This window comes from Emys orbicularis, chromosome 1 (genome assembly GCF_028017835.1).
Source record: "Emys orbicularis isolate rEmyOrb1 chromosome 1, rEmyOrb1.hap1, whole genome shotgun sequence".
Lineage (NCBI taxonomy): Eukaryota > Metazoa > Chordata > Testudines > Emydidae > Emys > Emys orbicularis.
Window position 1 is genome coordinate 152,415,102 of NC_088683.1, and position 13,710 is coordinate 152,428,811.

Here is a 13,710-nt window from a genome sequence, read left to right on the forward strand (position 1 = left end):
CACGACAACACTGGTTCACAACTCTGTTGGAACTGTCCGTGACCACTCCGATAACCCTCCCCCTCCATCACGACCTCATCACCCAAGACCGGGGTCGCCTACTCCACCCGAACCTGCCATCGCTACATCTCACGGCATGGCTTCTCTCTGGCTAAGTGAGGTGGAGCACAGGTGCTCTCAGGAGGTCCAGCAAATCCTCCTTGGTAGTAGGAAACCCTCCACAAGGGCGACCTACCTTGCCAAGTGGAAACGCTTCTCCCTCTGGTGTGGGCCTCAGCACATCCAGCCCTTGCAGGCCTCGATACCACTGATTCTGGACTACTTGCTGCACCTCAAGCGTCAAGGCCTCGCCCCCGCTTCTATTAAGGTGCATCTAGCCGCCATATCGGCGTTCCACCCTGGGGAATCGGGGATATCCGTGTTCTCCAATCCCACTGTAGTCCGATTCCTCAAGGGGCTGGAGAGGATGTTCCCCTACTCGCGCCTACCTATACCCCCGTGGGACCTCAATCTGGTCCTCACTAAGCTCATGGGGCCGCCTTTTGAACCCCTGGCCTCTTGCTCCCTCATGCACCTTTCATGGAAGGTCGCGTTTCTCGTGGCCGTCACCTCGGCTAGGAGGGTATCGGAGTTGAGGGCCCTCACCTCGGAGCCTCCTTATACCGTCTTTCATAAGGATAAGGTGCAGCTTAGACCTCATCCTAAATTCCTCCCTAAAGTGGTCACGAGTTTTCACATGGAGCAGGACATCTGTTTACCGGTGTTCTTCCCCAAGCCCCATACGGACCCAAGCCATCGTAGCCTGCATACCCTGGATGTTCGGCGGGCCTTGGCTTTTTATCTGGACCGTACCAGGCCTTTCCGCAAATCGTCTCAGCTGTTTGTGGCCGTTGCGGAACGAATGAGGGGCCAGCCTATTTCGACGCAACGCCTGTCGGCATGGATCGTGCTTTGCATACGTACGTGCTATGAGCTCGCCAACATGCCTGCACCTCAGATCAGGGCTCACTCTACTAGGGCCCAAGCGTCCTCGACGGCCTTCTTGGCGCAGGTCCCGCTCCAGGAGATCTGCAAGGCAGCCACCTGGTCGTCGGTGCATACCTTCACAGCCCACTACGCGATCCACCATCAATCCAGAGATGACGCGATGGTCGGCAGAGCGGTGCTTCAATCAGTTATTCCTTGACTCCTACCCTCCTCCAATGGTAAGCTTGTGAGTCACCTAATGTGGAATGGACGTGAACAAGCACTCGAAGAAGAAAAGACGGTTACTTACCTTCTGTAACTGTTGTTCTTCGAGATGTGTTGTTCACGTCCATTACACTTCACACCCTCCTTCCCCTCTGTCGGAGTCACCGGCAAGAAGGAACTGAGGGAGGGTCGGGCCGGCAGGGATATATATACGCTAGGGCGGGGCGCCGCTCTGGCGGGAAGGGAGACCCTGCGGGCCCGACAGGAGCTGCTGAGGGAAAAGTTTCCGACGTTCGTGCACGCGGCACGCGTACACCTAATGTGGAATGGACGTGAACAACACATCTCGAAGAACAACAGTTACAGAAGGTAAGTAACCGTCTTTTATTTTACCCCTGTTTTTGACACTGGTGCGACTGCTGCTGCAATAGGGTGTCCACTTCTGCTGTCTATGATTCAAAAAGGATGGTGATAAATCAGAGAGGGTTCAGAGAAGAGCCACGAGAATAATGAAAGGATTAGAAAACCTGCCTTCTAGTGACAGACTGAAGGAGTTAAATCTATTTAGCTTAACAAAGAGAAGGTTAAGGAGTGATTTGATTACAGTCTATAAGTATCTACATGAGGAACAAATATTTAATGATGGGCTCTTCAGTCTAGCAGAGAAAGATATAACATGATCCAGTAACTGGAAGTTAAAGCTAGACAAATTCAAACAGAAAATAAAGCATAAATTTTTAACAGTGAGGATAATTAATCATTGGAACAGTTTACCAAGGGTTATGAAGGATTCTCCATCACTAACAATTTAAAAATTAAGATTGGATGTTTTTCTAAAAGATATGCTTTAGGAATTACTTTGGGGAAGTTCTATGGCCTATGTAATACAGAGGTAAGACTAGATGATCACAATGGTCCCTTCTGGCCTTGGAATCTATGAAAAATCCACAGTGCTGAGTACAGATATCACTCACTTCCCCATGGATTCTAAGGCTCTGTGTTGCATGGGAACTCCAGTTTCTTCTTCAGGTTGGCTTTGCAAATGCAGCAGAATATTTCTCTCCTTTTTAGGGTCTTCTCTCCTTGGCACACAAGCAAAACTGAGGTTATATGAGCTAGCTCTCTCGGGGAATAAAATATGGGGTGTGTGCATACATGTAGAGTGTGTGTGGGGGTATGTGGATTTTCTCTGTATGTTCTGTATGTGTGCATGTTCTTGAGCTGCACACTTGTGATTTTTTTTTTTAGTATTGGGGGTGCATGTCAAGCATGTTGAGTGAATGTTGCATGTGTGTATTTTTATGTGCACATTAAATTGTATGTAATTAAATTGTATGTGCATGGAACAACAAAAAAGCAGGAGAGTTTAATATTTGCATAACTTTTCATATATTTGCATAAATCCAGGCACAAACCATTGGAAGCAGCTGACATCCCATTTTAAAGTGACATTGTCGCAAACCCACAATGTGGGGAGATAACTTATGGGGGTCAAGAGCATTTGAGAGACACTGTTCATCCATATATCCATCTATCTGTCTGTAATAACAGCTCAGGGCAGATTTCTGGTCCTATTCCTATTTTAATGGAGGCTGCATCCTGCTATCATGAGCAAAGAGAAGGTGTTGAAACAACCCATCACTGCATGCAGCTTTGAATGGGGAAATGGTCTCTTTGGGTTTGGCACTGGGAAGTCACTGAGCCAAATGATGCATTTCAACTCCCCCCCCCCCCCCGCCCATCCCCTCCTTTATTGTGCTGCCAAAGAGTTTGTTGTCTGTACCTCCCATTCCCCCAATGGCACATAGGGTGACCAGATTTTCAAAATGAAAAGGTATGGGGATGTGTAGCATGTATGAGTGTGTCACATTCAGATTAGTGCAGGGAAAGAGGTCTGAGAAGTGGGGGGGAGGGCAGGATTGTTGGGTAGCAATCAGGTTGTATGCCAGCCAGGTATGAAGAACAGCAGAGTGGCGGCAGGGGCGGCTCCAGGCACCAGCGCACGTGCCTGAGGCAGCAAGCCGCAGGGGGCGGCCTGCCGGAGTCAGGCAGCCTTCGGCGGCATGCCTGCGGGAGGTCCGCTGGTCCTGCGGCTTCGGCAGCAATTCGGAGGCGGGTATGCCGAAGGTGCGGGACAGGCAGACCTTCCGCAGGAATGCCACCAAATCCGCGTTACCAGCGGACCTCCCGCAGGCGTGGCGCTGAAGGCTGCCTGACTGCTGTGCTTGGGGCGGCAAAATACATAGAGCCGCCCGAGTGGCGGGGCAGATGACACAAATGGGAATCTCAGGTAGGAACAGAGAGATTATTTTACCTCTGTATTTGGCACTGGTGCAACCATTGCTGCAACAGTGTGTCCAGTTCTGGTGTTCACAATTCAAAAAGGAGGCTAGATGTGTGGCAAGGAAGGTAGACAGCAGCAATGATGAGACAGGGCAAGTGGCTTGCAGGTCTGGAGGGGTGAGAGGCAGGGGAGGGGGCACAGGCTAAATGAATGCCACTGTGCATCCCCCTCCTTCAGCAGATGCAGGAAGTGTTAAGAGGTGAAAGCAAAAGTCAGTACTTGAGACTCTGGGTTCCCGGGCAGCAGGGGCTTCGGAAGGTGGCAAACAGGTGGCAGAGCAGAGAGGTGCGGGAATTGCAGAGCAGCGCTGGCTGGACCCAGCTCAGCCTGCTCTGCTGGAGCGGACGTGGACCAAAATGGTCACCTCGCCTAGAAAACTAGAACCGGGTGGGTCTCAAAGGAGCCCACAGGAGCCATCTGAGCCAGCCTCCAATGGGAGCAAGAAGGGCCGTGTACGTTCGGGCCGGGCTGGCGAGCAAGGCTAGAGCCGGAGCTCGGGGAGCCAGCCGGGCAGAGAAGACCGAAACCAGCAGCCACGGCCTTCAATCAGCCTCTCGCCTCCGCCGGCCCCCGCAGCGCAGCTCTAATGTGTGGTGCGAGGGAGACCCCTGCTGCTCCCCCGTGTGCACTGCACCGTGCGCGGGTCCGGCCCAATGCAGGCGGCTCCTCCCCGTTCAGGTGACGGGAGCTGAAGCCAGGCTGCCGGCAGCCATTTCCTTAGCAGCCTCACAACAAAAGGAGCCCACGGGCCATTAAGGGTATCACGCCCCACCTCAGACCTTCTATTGTTACATCCCCCACTCCCCGGGACGGGTACCCGGGGCCCCCTGGCGCTGTGCGGGGCGATGGTTATAACCATCCCCTCCCCACCACTGTGCCCCTTGCTTCTCCTCCCACCCACCGCCACCCCTCGCCCCGCGGAGCCGTTCTAGCGCCGGCCGGGCTGCGCTGCGCGTTGCGGCAGCTGGGAGGCGCTGGCGGGCTGGGCCGACCTCACTTCCTGGCCAGGCCCTAGTGCGGGCTGGCAGCGGCCGGCGGCGGAGGGCAGCGCGCTCGCGGCTCCCCTTTTCCCAGCGCACCCTCCGCGAAGGCCGGGCGGGGAGCAGGCGGGCTCCGGGGCTAGATGGGAGCGGAGGCTTGAGCGGGCGCTGCGCTGCCCGGTGCCCGTGGCAGAGGAAAGCCTGCGGGAGCGAGCGGCGGACACCCCGCCAGGCAGGGGAGCGTGAGGTGGGCGGGTGGCAGGCGGGATGCGGGCCGGGGAGGTTGCAGCCTGCAGGAGGCGCAATGGGAGAGGAGGCTGCCCAGGCGGGGGGCCCGGCTTGTGCCCGCCTTGGGGGAGGGGGGCTGTCTGCAGGGCGAGGGGCGCTTGTTTCTGCGCTGGGGTAAGTAGTGACGCTGCGGGGCCGGCCTGGTGCCTCCGCACCTTCGGGATTCCTCGTGTGAACGGGGGGCGCCTGTGCCTGCACTGGGGGCCCGGGGTGAGGTGTCTGTGCGGGGCAGGTAAGCGATAAGGAGCCTGATTTTGGGGGGTGGGGGGTGGAGACGGCGGTTTGGTTATATTCCCAGTCGGGGGAGGGGTGGTTTGTGAAACGGCTCCTATTGGTTGAGCTGACCTGCTAGAGGCATCTGTAGAGATTGCTCTGCTACCGGCTGGGCACAGGGCCTGGTGCAAGAGGGAGGGTTGCATGAGCTGGTGGATACATTTTGGTGTGAAAAGAGAGGGGGTCATGCCCTGTGGCCCCAGCTTGCTTATGTTCACTCAGGCTCCCTGTTTGCAGAGCCCTCCCTGGATCTGAAGGAAGTATGTTCCGGTTCATGAGGGATGGAGAACCAGAGGACCCCATGTTTACAATGTGTGTATGAACCCCAAATTTATCTGTGGGGGGGGGGGAAAGTGGGCTCATAGATTAGATTAGGGAAGACTGTGTGTCAGGACTCATAGGTTGTATTTCCCACTCTCAGAGGGAAGTAGAGGCAGGGTTAGATCAGGGGACAGAGAGTCAGGACTGGTGGGTTATCTGGGACTCTGCCTCCTAAGGTCTCCTCTCCCTGTTGACCCCCTCCAGGGACCCTTTTGCTATTCACCGTCAGCACATGAACCGCATGCTTTCTGGAGGCTTTGCATACAGCCCCTTCCTCAGCATAACTGATGGGACCATGCCTGGGGCACGTCAGGCCAGCCGCAGGATGCAGGTAAAGGGGATGCTGAGTATAGTTGTAGAGTCTCTTTTCCCTCTGACTTCCCTCACCTTCCCACATGGTTAGGATGGTGCAGTTCTCTTCTTTGCACTAAGTGGGGGAAGGAAAATTAGTTCCCTAGAACATGGTGTTATATCCCTTTACTTCACATGCTTCCCTCCAATCTACTCTATGCCAGGGCATCAGTGTCTTGGGGTGATGGAAGATAAGTGTCATTTTGCAGACCCTAAATTAATATAATATATCACCAAAAGAAGTTTGAAAGTGTCACTTCTTTCCCCGCCTGCACCTTGTGGGCAGTGGGGGGACATGCAGGAGTTTGTGGAGCAGTGTCTGTTCAACCCTTTGGCCACTTGGTGGGCCTGGGTCTTTTGTTTCCTTCTATTTCCTGTGAAGGGGAAAGGGTCCTGGGTTTGGACAATGAGTGGATCCCTCCTAATTTTTTTGTGTTTCTCTGTTGCCCCCTGCAGGCAGGAGCCATCTCACCCTTTGGAATGTTGGGAATGGTAAGGCCTCAATTTCTCTGTGCAGCTCTGGGGCCTTCCCCAAAGTGTAACATCCAGATTTACAGCTCCCCAACAGATCACGTTATCCCCAAGTTCTTCATGTGCTCCACATACTCAGCAGTGCTACAGTGCAGCCACCTCTAGGGGAGCGTGTCAGCAAACACAGTACAGGGAAGGGGGAAGGAACATGGACACCAGGGCAAACCCCAGCTTCTAGGAAAAGACCTTAATAGGGTGTGAGCCAGTGGGTAGGAGACCTGGGTTCGACTCATGGCTTTCAATGACCCTCTGTGTGACTTTGGTGAGGTCACTTTACCTCTCTGTGCCTGTGTGTCCCCTCCAACCCTTTGTCTGTTTGGAGTAGAGTCTGTCTCTTATTAAATGGTTGCACAGGGTCTTGCACAGAGGAACCCTGAGCTCAGTTGGGGCCTCAAGGTGCTACTGTAATACAACAAATAATAGAAATGGGATGGTTGATTACCAGGAAGAGCAGACAGAACTGTGGCTCTTTCAGGTATGACCCTGAAACCCACATACAAGCAACCTGCATGGAGTTCGGGGGGGGGGGGGGGGCGCTGAGATTTGGATTCCAAGGGCACATGATAAATCTGAGTCGGGGACTATAACTAATCAGGAAGAAGACCTGGGCACCATTAAGGAGGCTTACTGAAAACCTCTGCTCAATGGGTAGAGGCTGTCAAAAAAGCCAACAAAACATTAGGTTGCCCAGGAATAGGATGGAAAATAATACTGGAGCTATTCCAATGTCATTACATAAATCAATGGGATGCCCTTACCTGGAACACTGTGTTCTTCTCTGGTCACCCTCTCTCTGAAAGGACATAGCAGAAATAGAGGGAGTTCAGTCATAGGTGGCAAAAGTCATTAGAAACCTAAAGATTTCCATATGAAGAAAGAGTGAAGAGATTGGGACTGTTTCTGTTAGAGAAGAGATGAATAATAGATGGGATGGGTAAATTGTGTGCTCTTATTTATCCTTTCTCCTACTACAAGAATGAGAGACTATTCAATTACATTGAAAGGCAGCCCATCTGAAACTGACAAAAGACAAATTTCTTTTGTATATTTCATGATTAATTTGTGGAACTCTCAGCCCTAGGATATCAAAAATGACTAGACATTTTTTATCGAAAATGAGAACATCCATAGGTATGTAAGATCAAGAAAAGCAATAGAAGAGATAAGTTCCCCACTGAGTGGCATAAATGAGGAAGTAGCTTCCCCTAGGGACAGGCTGTTTCACAATTTCCACTAAGGGGTTTCTTTTACCTTCAATTGTAGTGTCTGGTCCTGGCCACCATCAGAAACAGGATACTGGTCTGATCTAGTGTTGTGACCCTATCTTTCTGTGAGCTCAAATCAAAGCTGGGGAACTGAGGCAAGAGTGATTCTGGGAGTTGAAGAGCTTAGAGTGAGATCTTGGGTACAAAGGGTCGATGTTAGGGGTGAGCACTGTGCAGTTCTATTACCATAGCCTGGTTTTCTCATAGGGTGAGGGGTCGGGAACTCTCGTTTATTCTAGAAGAACAGCTTCCACGTGTCCTTGTGAGTGCATTCACTCGTCTCCTCTCCCTCTGTCCTCTTCCCACCTGACTCTGTTCCTCCCCTCCTTCCAGGCAGGTGGCTTCATGGACATGTTCGGGATGATGAATGATATGATTGGAAATGTGGTAAGAACCTTCCTCAACACTGTTTGCATTGACAAGCATGCACTGATATCACCTCTGCCATCCTGGGTAATCAGTTGCCATCCTGGGTAATCAGTTGCCACCCAGAGTCTCCTGTTTTACACCTCCTCCACAAGGGCTACTGCTGGTCCCATGCCATTGTTCCTTCCCGAGCAGTAAAGATGGCATTGCCTATACATTTGGAGCAACATGGGGCATGAGGGAGCAGCCCCTCCATGCAGAGAAGATGAGGCAGTGGGAAGGGTGTGCAAGGGATGTCTCCCTCACTTGTGGAGCAGAAGGAATGGGGCAGGGGGTAATGGAAAGGAGAGAGGTGGGTGTGAAAGGGAAGAGGATGGGCCCCCTTTTATCAAAAAGAAACCAAGGTGAATGGTGGGAGGAGAAGAGTATGCACCACGGGGAGGGGCTCATAGGAGCAGCTGACTTTTCTCTCTCACCTTCCTTACCTTCCCTCACCAGGAGCACATGACAAGTGGTGCCAACTGCCAAACATTTTCTTCCTCAACTGTCATCTCCTATTCCAACTTGGGTGATGGCCCCAAAGTCTATCACGAGACCTCGGAGATGCGCTCTGCACCTGGCGGGGTGAGAAGGAAGCTGCTGCTCCTGCACCCAGTGATGGGCAGGGCATCACAGGCAGCTGCTTTTGCTGGGGGTGGATCTGCCTCATTTGGTTGTATGGCACTGACTGCCCAGAGCATTTTATTATTTGTATTACCATAGCACCTAGGAGCCCTAGTCATGGACCAGGACCTTATTGTGCTAGATGCAGTTGAGACACAGAACAGGAGACAGTCCCTGCCCCAAAAATCTATACAATCTAAGTATAACACAAAAGATGGATGCATTTTGGATGAGGGAGGTTTATAAGTAGACAAAGACAATATTAGTTAGCATGGTAGGCTATGATCTCTGCGCACCCGCAGTTTAACTGATGTCAAGTTTTTTGTAGGCATCATGGCAGAGGATGAATTTCAAAGTGGATAACGAGGTAGTTTTGCAGATGTTCATGGGGAGCACCTCCCAAGTGTGAGGGCAGCATGGGAGAAAGCACAAAGGTGCTTGTTTGAAAATTTAACAAGTGGGTGATGGAGGTTGGCATCATGGGCCCACTGAAGGTGAGCATTGACAGCTTGGTAGTGAATGAGAGATAAGTATTATGGGGATTGACTGTGAAGGGTATGCAAACTGAAGACAAGCAGCTTATGTTTGATGCATTTTTGCATACAGGTGAATCAAAGCTCTGGGACAATGATGTGGCTCAGTGAGGGGCCAGGGGAGTCATGCCCAGGGCTACATGAAGGATTTGTTTTTCCCTTGATGATGATGTCTCACTTTGAAAGTGGTGGAGACAAAACCAGTTATTCTGTTGGAAGACTAGGGAGGGGAACAATATTGCAGGGAGGAAATGAGGGTGCTAAATAGGGTTGCAGGGGGACAGGTGACGGACTGACACCGCACTACACTTTGCACCCAGATCCGTGAAACAAGACGGACTGTGCGGGACTCAAACAGTGGCCTGGAGCAGATGTCAATCGGGCACCACATCCGGGAGAGAGCCCACATCATGCAGCGCTCACGGAACCATCGCACAGGTGACCAGGAGGAGAGGCAGGAGTACATCAACCTGGATGAGAGTGAGTGCTCCTTGCTCCCTGGGACTCCCAAATCCTGGACTGCCTTCCCATTGAGCCTGCTGTTCTCTTTCCTCATGTAGGTGACGCAGCTGCGTTTGATGATGAGTGGAGACGAGAGACATCCCGGTTCCGGCCACAACGAGGACTGGGTTATCGGCGTCACGAGAGCAGCAGTGGTCGTCGGTCTGAGGGGACACATCTCGCTATCCAGGGCCCTGAGGATTCCCCATCCAGACAGGCCCGCCGATATGACTGGTGAATCTGGAGCAGACTTTGGGGGGGGGGTGCAGCATGGTCACCCCCAAATCCACCTACTCTCTCTTGTAAGTCTGACTGTTCTCTCCACTCCCCGCATTGTGTGGCTGCCTCACTCCTTTTGAACCTCACTTTCAGTACCCCCAACATGGGGTACAGGGCCTCAATGCGAGCCACTGGGGGTGTCAGTTGGAGAAGGGGGACATGCTCTAGGGTCCAGCAGGAAGCTTCCTCTTGGCAGTTCATCTTTGCCAGCATCCAAAGCAGGGTGGGTGGCTCCAGCCTGAGTCACTTCAGATGCTGTGAGTGGGGTAATATCCCATCCTGGTTTGGGGCTGATAGACAGAAAAATGAGGGGAATCCTGTTCTGATACTCCCACACTATCTTGTGGACACACTTTGGGGAGTCTGTGCCACTTGCACCCTGGATTGTGTGGGAGTTGCTGTCTTGCCTCACCATCAGGCAAATACAGATGTGGGTTTAAATGTGTGAGGAAATGGGGAAGCAGCATCTGGGGAGCCAAGGAGAGTGTTCAAAAATGTCAGTAAATTGAAGTTGAAGCCTATCTGCAGGAACTGTCTATTTACAGATGAAACCAAACTCTCGTGAGATCAGCTCAAGTCTAGATTCAGTAGAGAAGTGCTGGGTTTTTCCTTCCTCCCAGCATTTTGAATTCAGTTTACTGGGATTTGATTTAGTGCTAAGGATTTATTCATTTATCTGATCCGTTTCTCTTGCTGAATTTTAAATTGCAGTGCTTGGTTTTACCTTCTGTACCACCCCCTTTATTTATACCTCTGTAACTTGCATTCTCTCTCTTTCTCTTCTCCCTCTCTCCACCTCCTCTCAGGTACAGACAGTGAAACTCTGATGACAAAGCACTGCTTGGAATCTTCTCAAATTTAATATTAACCCCCACCCTCTAAGAATTGAATAAAGTGATTAACCCTCCACATTGCTCTCCTTCTGGCCTACAGGGTGGTTTGGGGACCTCATTGGTGTACGAAGGACACATTTATTATCCTGCCTCAGTTTCCCCCTCCAACTCTTCCTCCTCTTTTTCCAGTCACACTTGGCTCAGTTCCCTTTGCTAGTATTTGTGGACACAAGGGTCATCACCCTGTCCCTTCCAGCTCTCCTCCTGCGCCTGGTTGGGCTGGTTCTGGAGTGGTATTTGGTCCCTTCTGAAATGATCATGTAGAAGAATTTCTTGCCCCATTGTTAATCCCCCTCACTGGGACCAAAGCCCCCACTTCCTCTCTTGCTTCCTGGTATGGTGAGGTGGAAGGATGTGTGTTTGGGAGGGGGAGAAGAACAAGAACTGAACCAGCCTGTATCTCCCTGCCCATGTAGCCTCATTTGCAGTCAACTCTCCCCTTTTTTAATTTGATTTGTGAAACTTGTATCTAGGTGTTTACTGAATAAAGGAACAAGAACTGTAAAGAAAATGGAGTTGGGTCATTTCTGTCTTCTCTCTCCTAAGGGAGCTGAATTGCCTGCTGCAGAACTATTGCCCTAACATTTCCTTTCAACCTAGCACCGCTTATGGGGCTGTCCTGTCCTGTCCTTCCCTTCGCTTCCTTGTTGATTCAATCTGACAACCACCATGTTTTTTCACACATTCCCCACCACCTTCTTACTAATTTGGGAGACAATGATTTATAAGATGGAAATTGTAAAAAAGCAACAGCAAGAAACCTCTTCTTTGTTTTAAATGCTATTATTTCACTCAACACACACAAGTGAATGAGATTGGCTGGTTGCACTTTCATGTCTTCTGTGCTCACATGAAAAGACTCTTGGGGTCCTTGCACAATGGAAAGGTATATTTCAGTTCATCTCTTTCTATCTGAGGCTGAAGCTGGTTGAGGTTATTGTTAGTCCATTTATCTCCCTGCCCTTAACACAGGGGGGATGAGGTGAAATTACAAGACAGCACATCTTCCAAAGAAATAATACTTCACTTTGCGTCAAACTTGTTACAAAAGGATCTTGTTGGTACAAATAGTTCAGGAAGAATCCCTACCTTGTTATTGCACAAATATCAGCTCTGGGTGCTGGCAGGGACTCAGCAAACATTATTAATTGGAGCAGCCAATGGATCAGGCCATAGTTCACCAGGCTCATGGAGTCCCTTTACCCTGAGTTTCTCAATACCTAACAGCTGTGGAAATGTCTCAGTCAGAACCAGGGAAGACCAATGTAAGATGCAGTTTGGCAAACTCAGTGCCATGTTCTAGTACAGCCGCAGAAATGGGCAGTTTGCAGGAGACTCATTTTCTGTGCATTGGAGATAAGGTGCAGAAGCAGGTCCCTCGGAACTAGGTGCAAGGTGTTCACACTATCCCACATTACAGGTGTGCGTCTGATGGATCCTTGTCTCCATAGGGCAGCTCCACTCACAGTCTCACATTCTGCTCTGGCCTACTAGCTGGTTCTGATAGGGGCCAGGGTCTGGTTCCCTTAAGGTAGAGCTCACCAGGGTCTCCACATCTGAGGTGTAACAGGCAGCATTGGATGAGTCCAGGAGAGTGAAGGAGGGAGGTGCAGCTGTGACCATGGGCAGGAGGTGAAGGGGGTGAGACAAGTGCACTCCAGGGAGGGTCTGGGAGTTTAGAGCTGGTGAGGTCAGGGCAGGTCCTGGAGGCAGCAAGGAAGGAGGGGCTACCCAAAGGAAGGGTGGGAGTGGCTTATTGGAGAGCAAGAAAGCCCCCTGGGGCTACCAGACTTTGGGAGGGGATGCCAAGGCAGTGGTGGCCCTGACCCTGGCCTGTGGAGGATCTGGGACTTCAAGTCTTGATCCACCAAAGAACCAGCTGAGCTCAGGAAGGGACTGACAACATTAGGCAGTGGTGCCTGAGGAGAGAAGGCAGAGAATGAGGGAGTCAGGCTTTGAAGCTTCTTAATATTAGGGCTCTCTTGCTCCCCCCCCCCCCCCCCCCCGTGAATGAATTTCAGGAAGTATATCTTGAGCTTCTGTCTCTTGGTAGTTTTGAAGTTTCCCCCCACCCCTTTATATGAGCCTCTGAACTCTTATCAGTGTGAGGTTGTGTTTTATAAGGGAGTGGGGGAACATGACAACTTTTCAGGTCCTCCAACCCCAGTGGCTGATGCTTCACCTGTTGCTCTGGGCTCTGCTGAAGGAGCCTTCTCAGCTGCTCCAGGCTGGCATTGGTCCAGGCTCAGCGACATTTCTCAATCAGGGGCTTTATGGACTACGGAGAAATGAAAAGAATATGAAACATCATGGAGACAGAGAAAGCTGCAGCAGGTTAATTTAAGTCAGGTTTTAAAGGAGTTTAGGTGACTGGTGCAAACCCCTGGGTGAATGCTCTTAGCTTTGGTTGGATAAGCTTACTGTAGTTTAGCTTAGACTGATTCCTAAATGAATTTAAGCTAAAACAATGTCTGTTTTAACATGAAATAAGAATATTCATGTTGGTGTTGGCACTGGTCTAATTATATTGTTTTGAATTCACACCTCTAGTTAAGTCATTGCTGCTCTGCCATACAGAGAAGGCCAGGAAAAGAGAGGGTTAGTCTATATCCAAATGGGAACCAAAGAATGAAATATGCTGTAATTCACAACTTTTACTAGGTGAGTAACAGGGAAGGTGGGGAAACTCATTTCAGAATAAAATTATAATTTTATTATATTAAATTTACCAGTTTAAGTTATGTAATTGAAATAGGACATCCTTAATCAAATAAAGAGCATCCACTCAGACTTCTACAGAAATAACTGAAGGTGTGAATTACAACCAATATGCTCATTTTTGTTCCACTTTGTGTGTAGACAAGCCCAGATAGACTCAGGCTAAACTGTCATAAGTAAATTGATAAAAGTGTATCCCCAGGGGAGTTTGCA

At 50.6% G+C, this 13,710-nt stretch overlaps 1 protein-coding gene across 3 annotated transcripts; it reads left to right on the forward strand.

The window, feature by feature from the left end:
- The first annotated feature begins 4,229 nt into the window (after positions 1–4,229).
- MLF2 (myeloid leukemia factor 2) lies at positions 4,230–11,290 on the forward strand. Of its 3 annotated transcripts, none has more exons than XM_065403916.1 (9): positions 4,230–4,293; positions 5,314–5,388; positions 5,602–5,728; positions 6,205–6,240; positions 7,878–7,931; positions 8,409–8,534; positions 9,427–9,586; positions 9,667–9,909; positions 10,693–11,290. In XM_065403916.1, the coding sequence occupies exons 2-8, from the start codon at positions 5,339–5,341 to the stop codon at positions 9,843–9,845; spliced, it is 732 nt and encodes a 243-aa protein (XP_065259988.1). In that variant the 5' UTR covers positions 4,230–4,293; positions 5,314–5,338; the 3' UTR covers positions 9,846–9,909; positions 10,693–11,290. The 3 variants fall into 3 exon arrangements, with proteins under 3 accessions (XP_065259988.1, XP_065260004.1, XP_065259996.1); XM_065403932.1 differs by having other exon boundaries at positions 9,427–9,544; XM_065403924.1 differs by lacking the exon at positions 4,230–4,293 and adding an exon at positions 4,725–4,762.
- Positions 11,291–13,710: the final 2,420 nt, after the last annotated feature.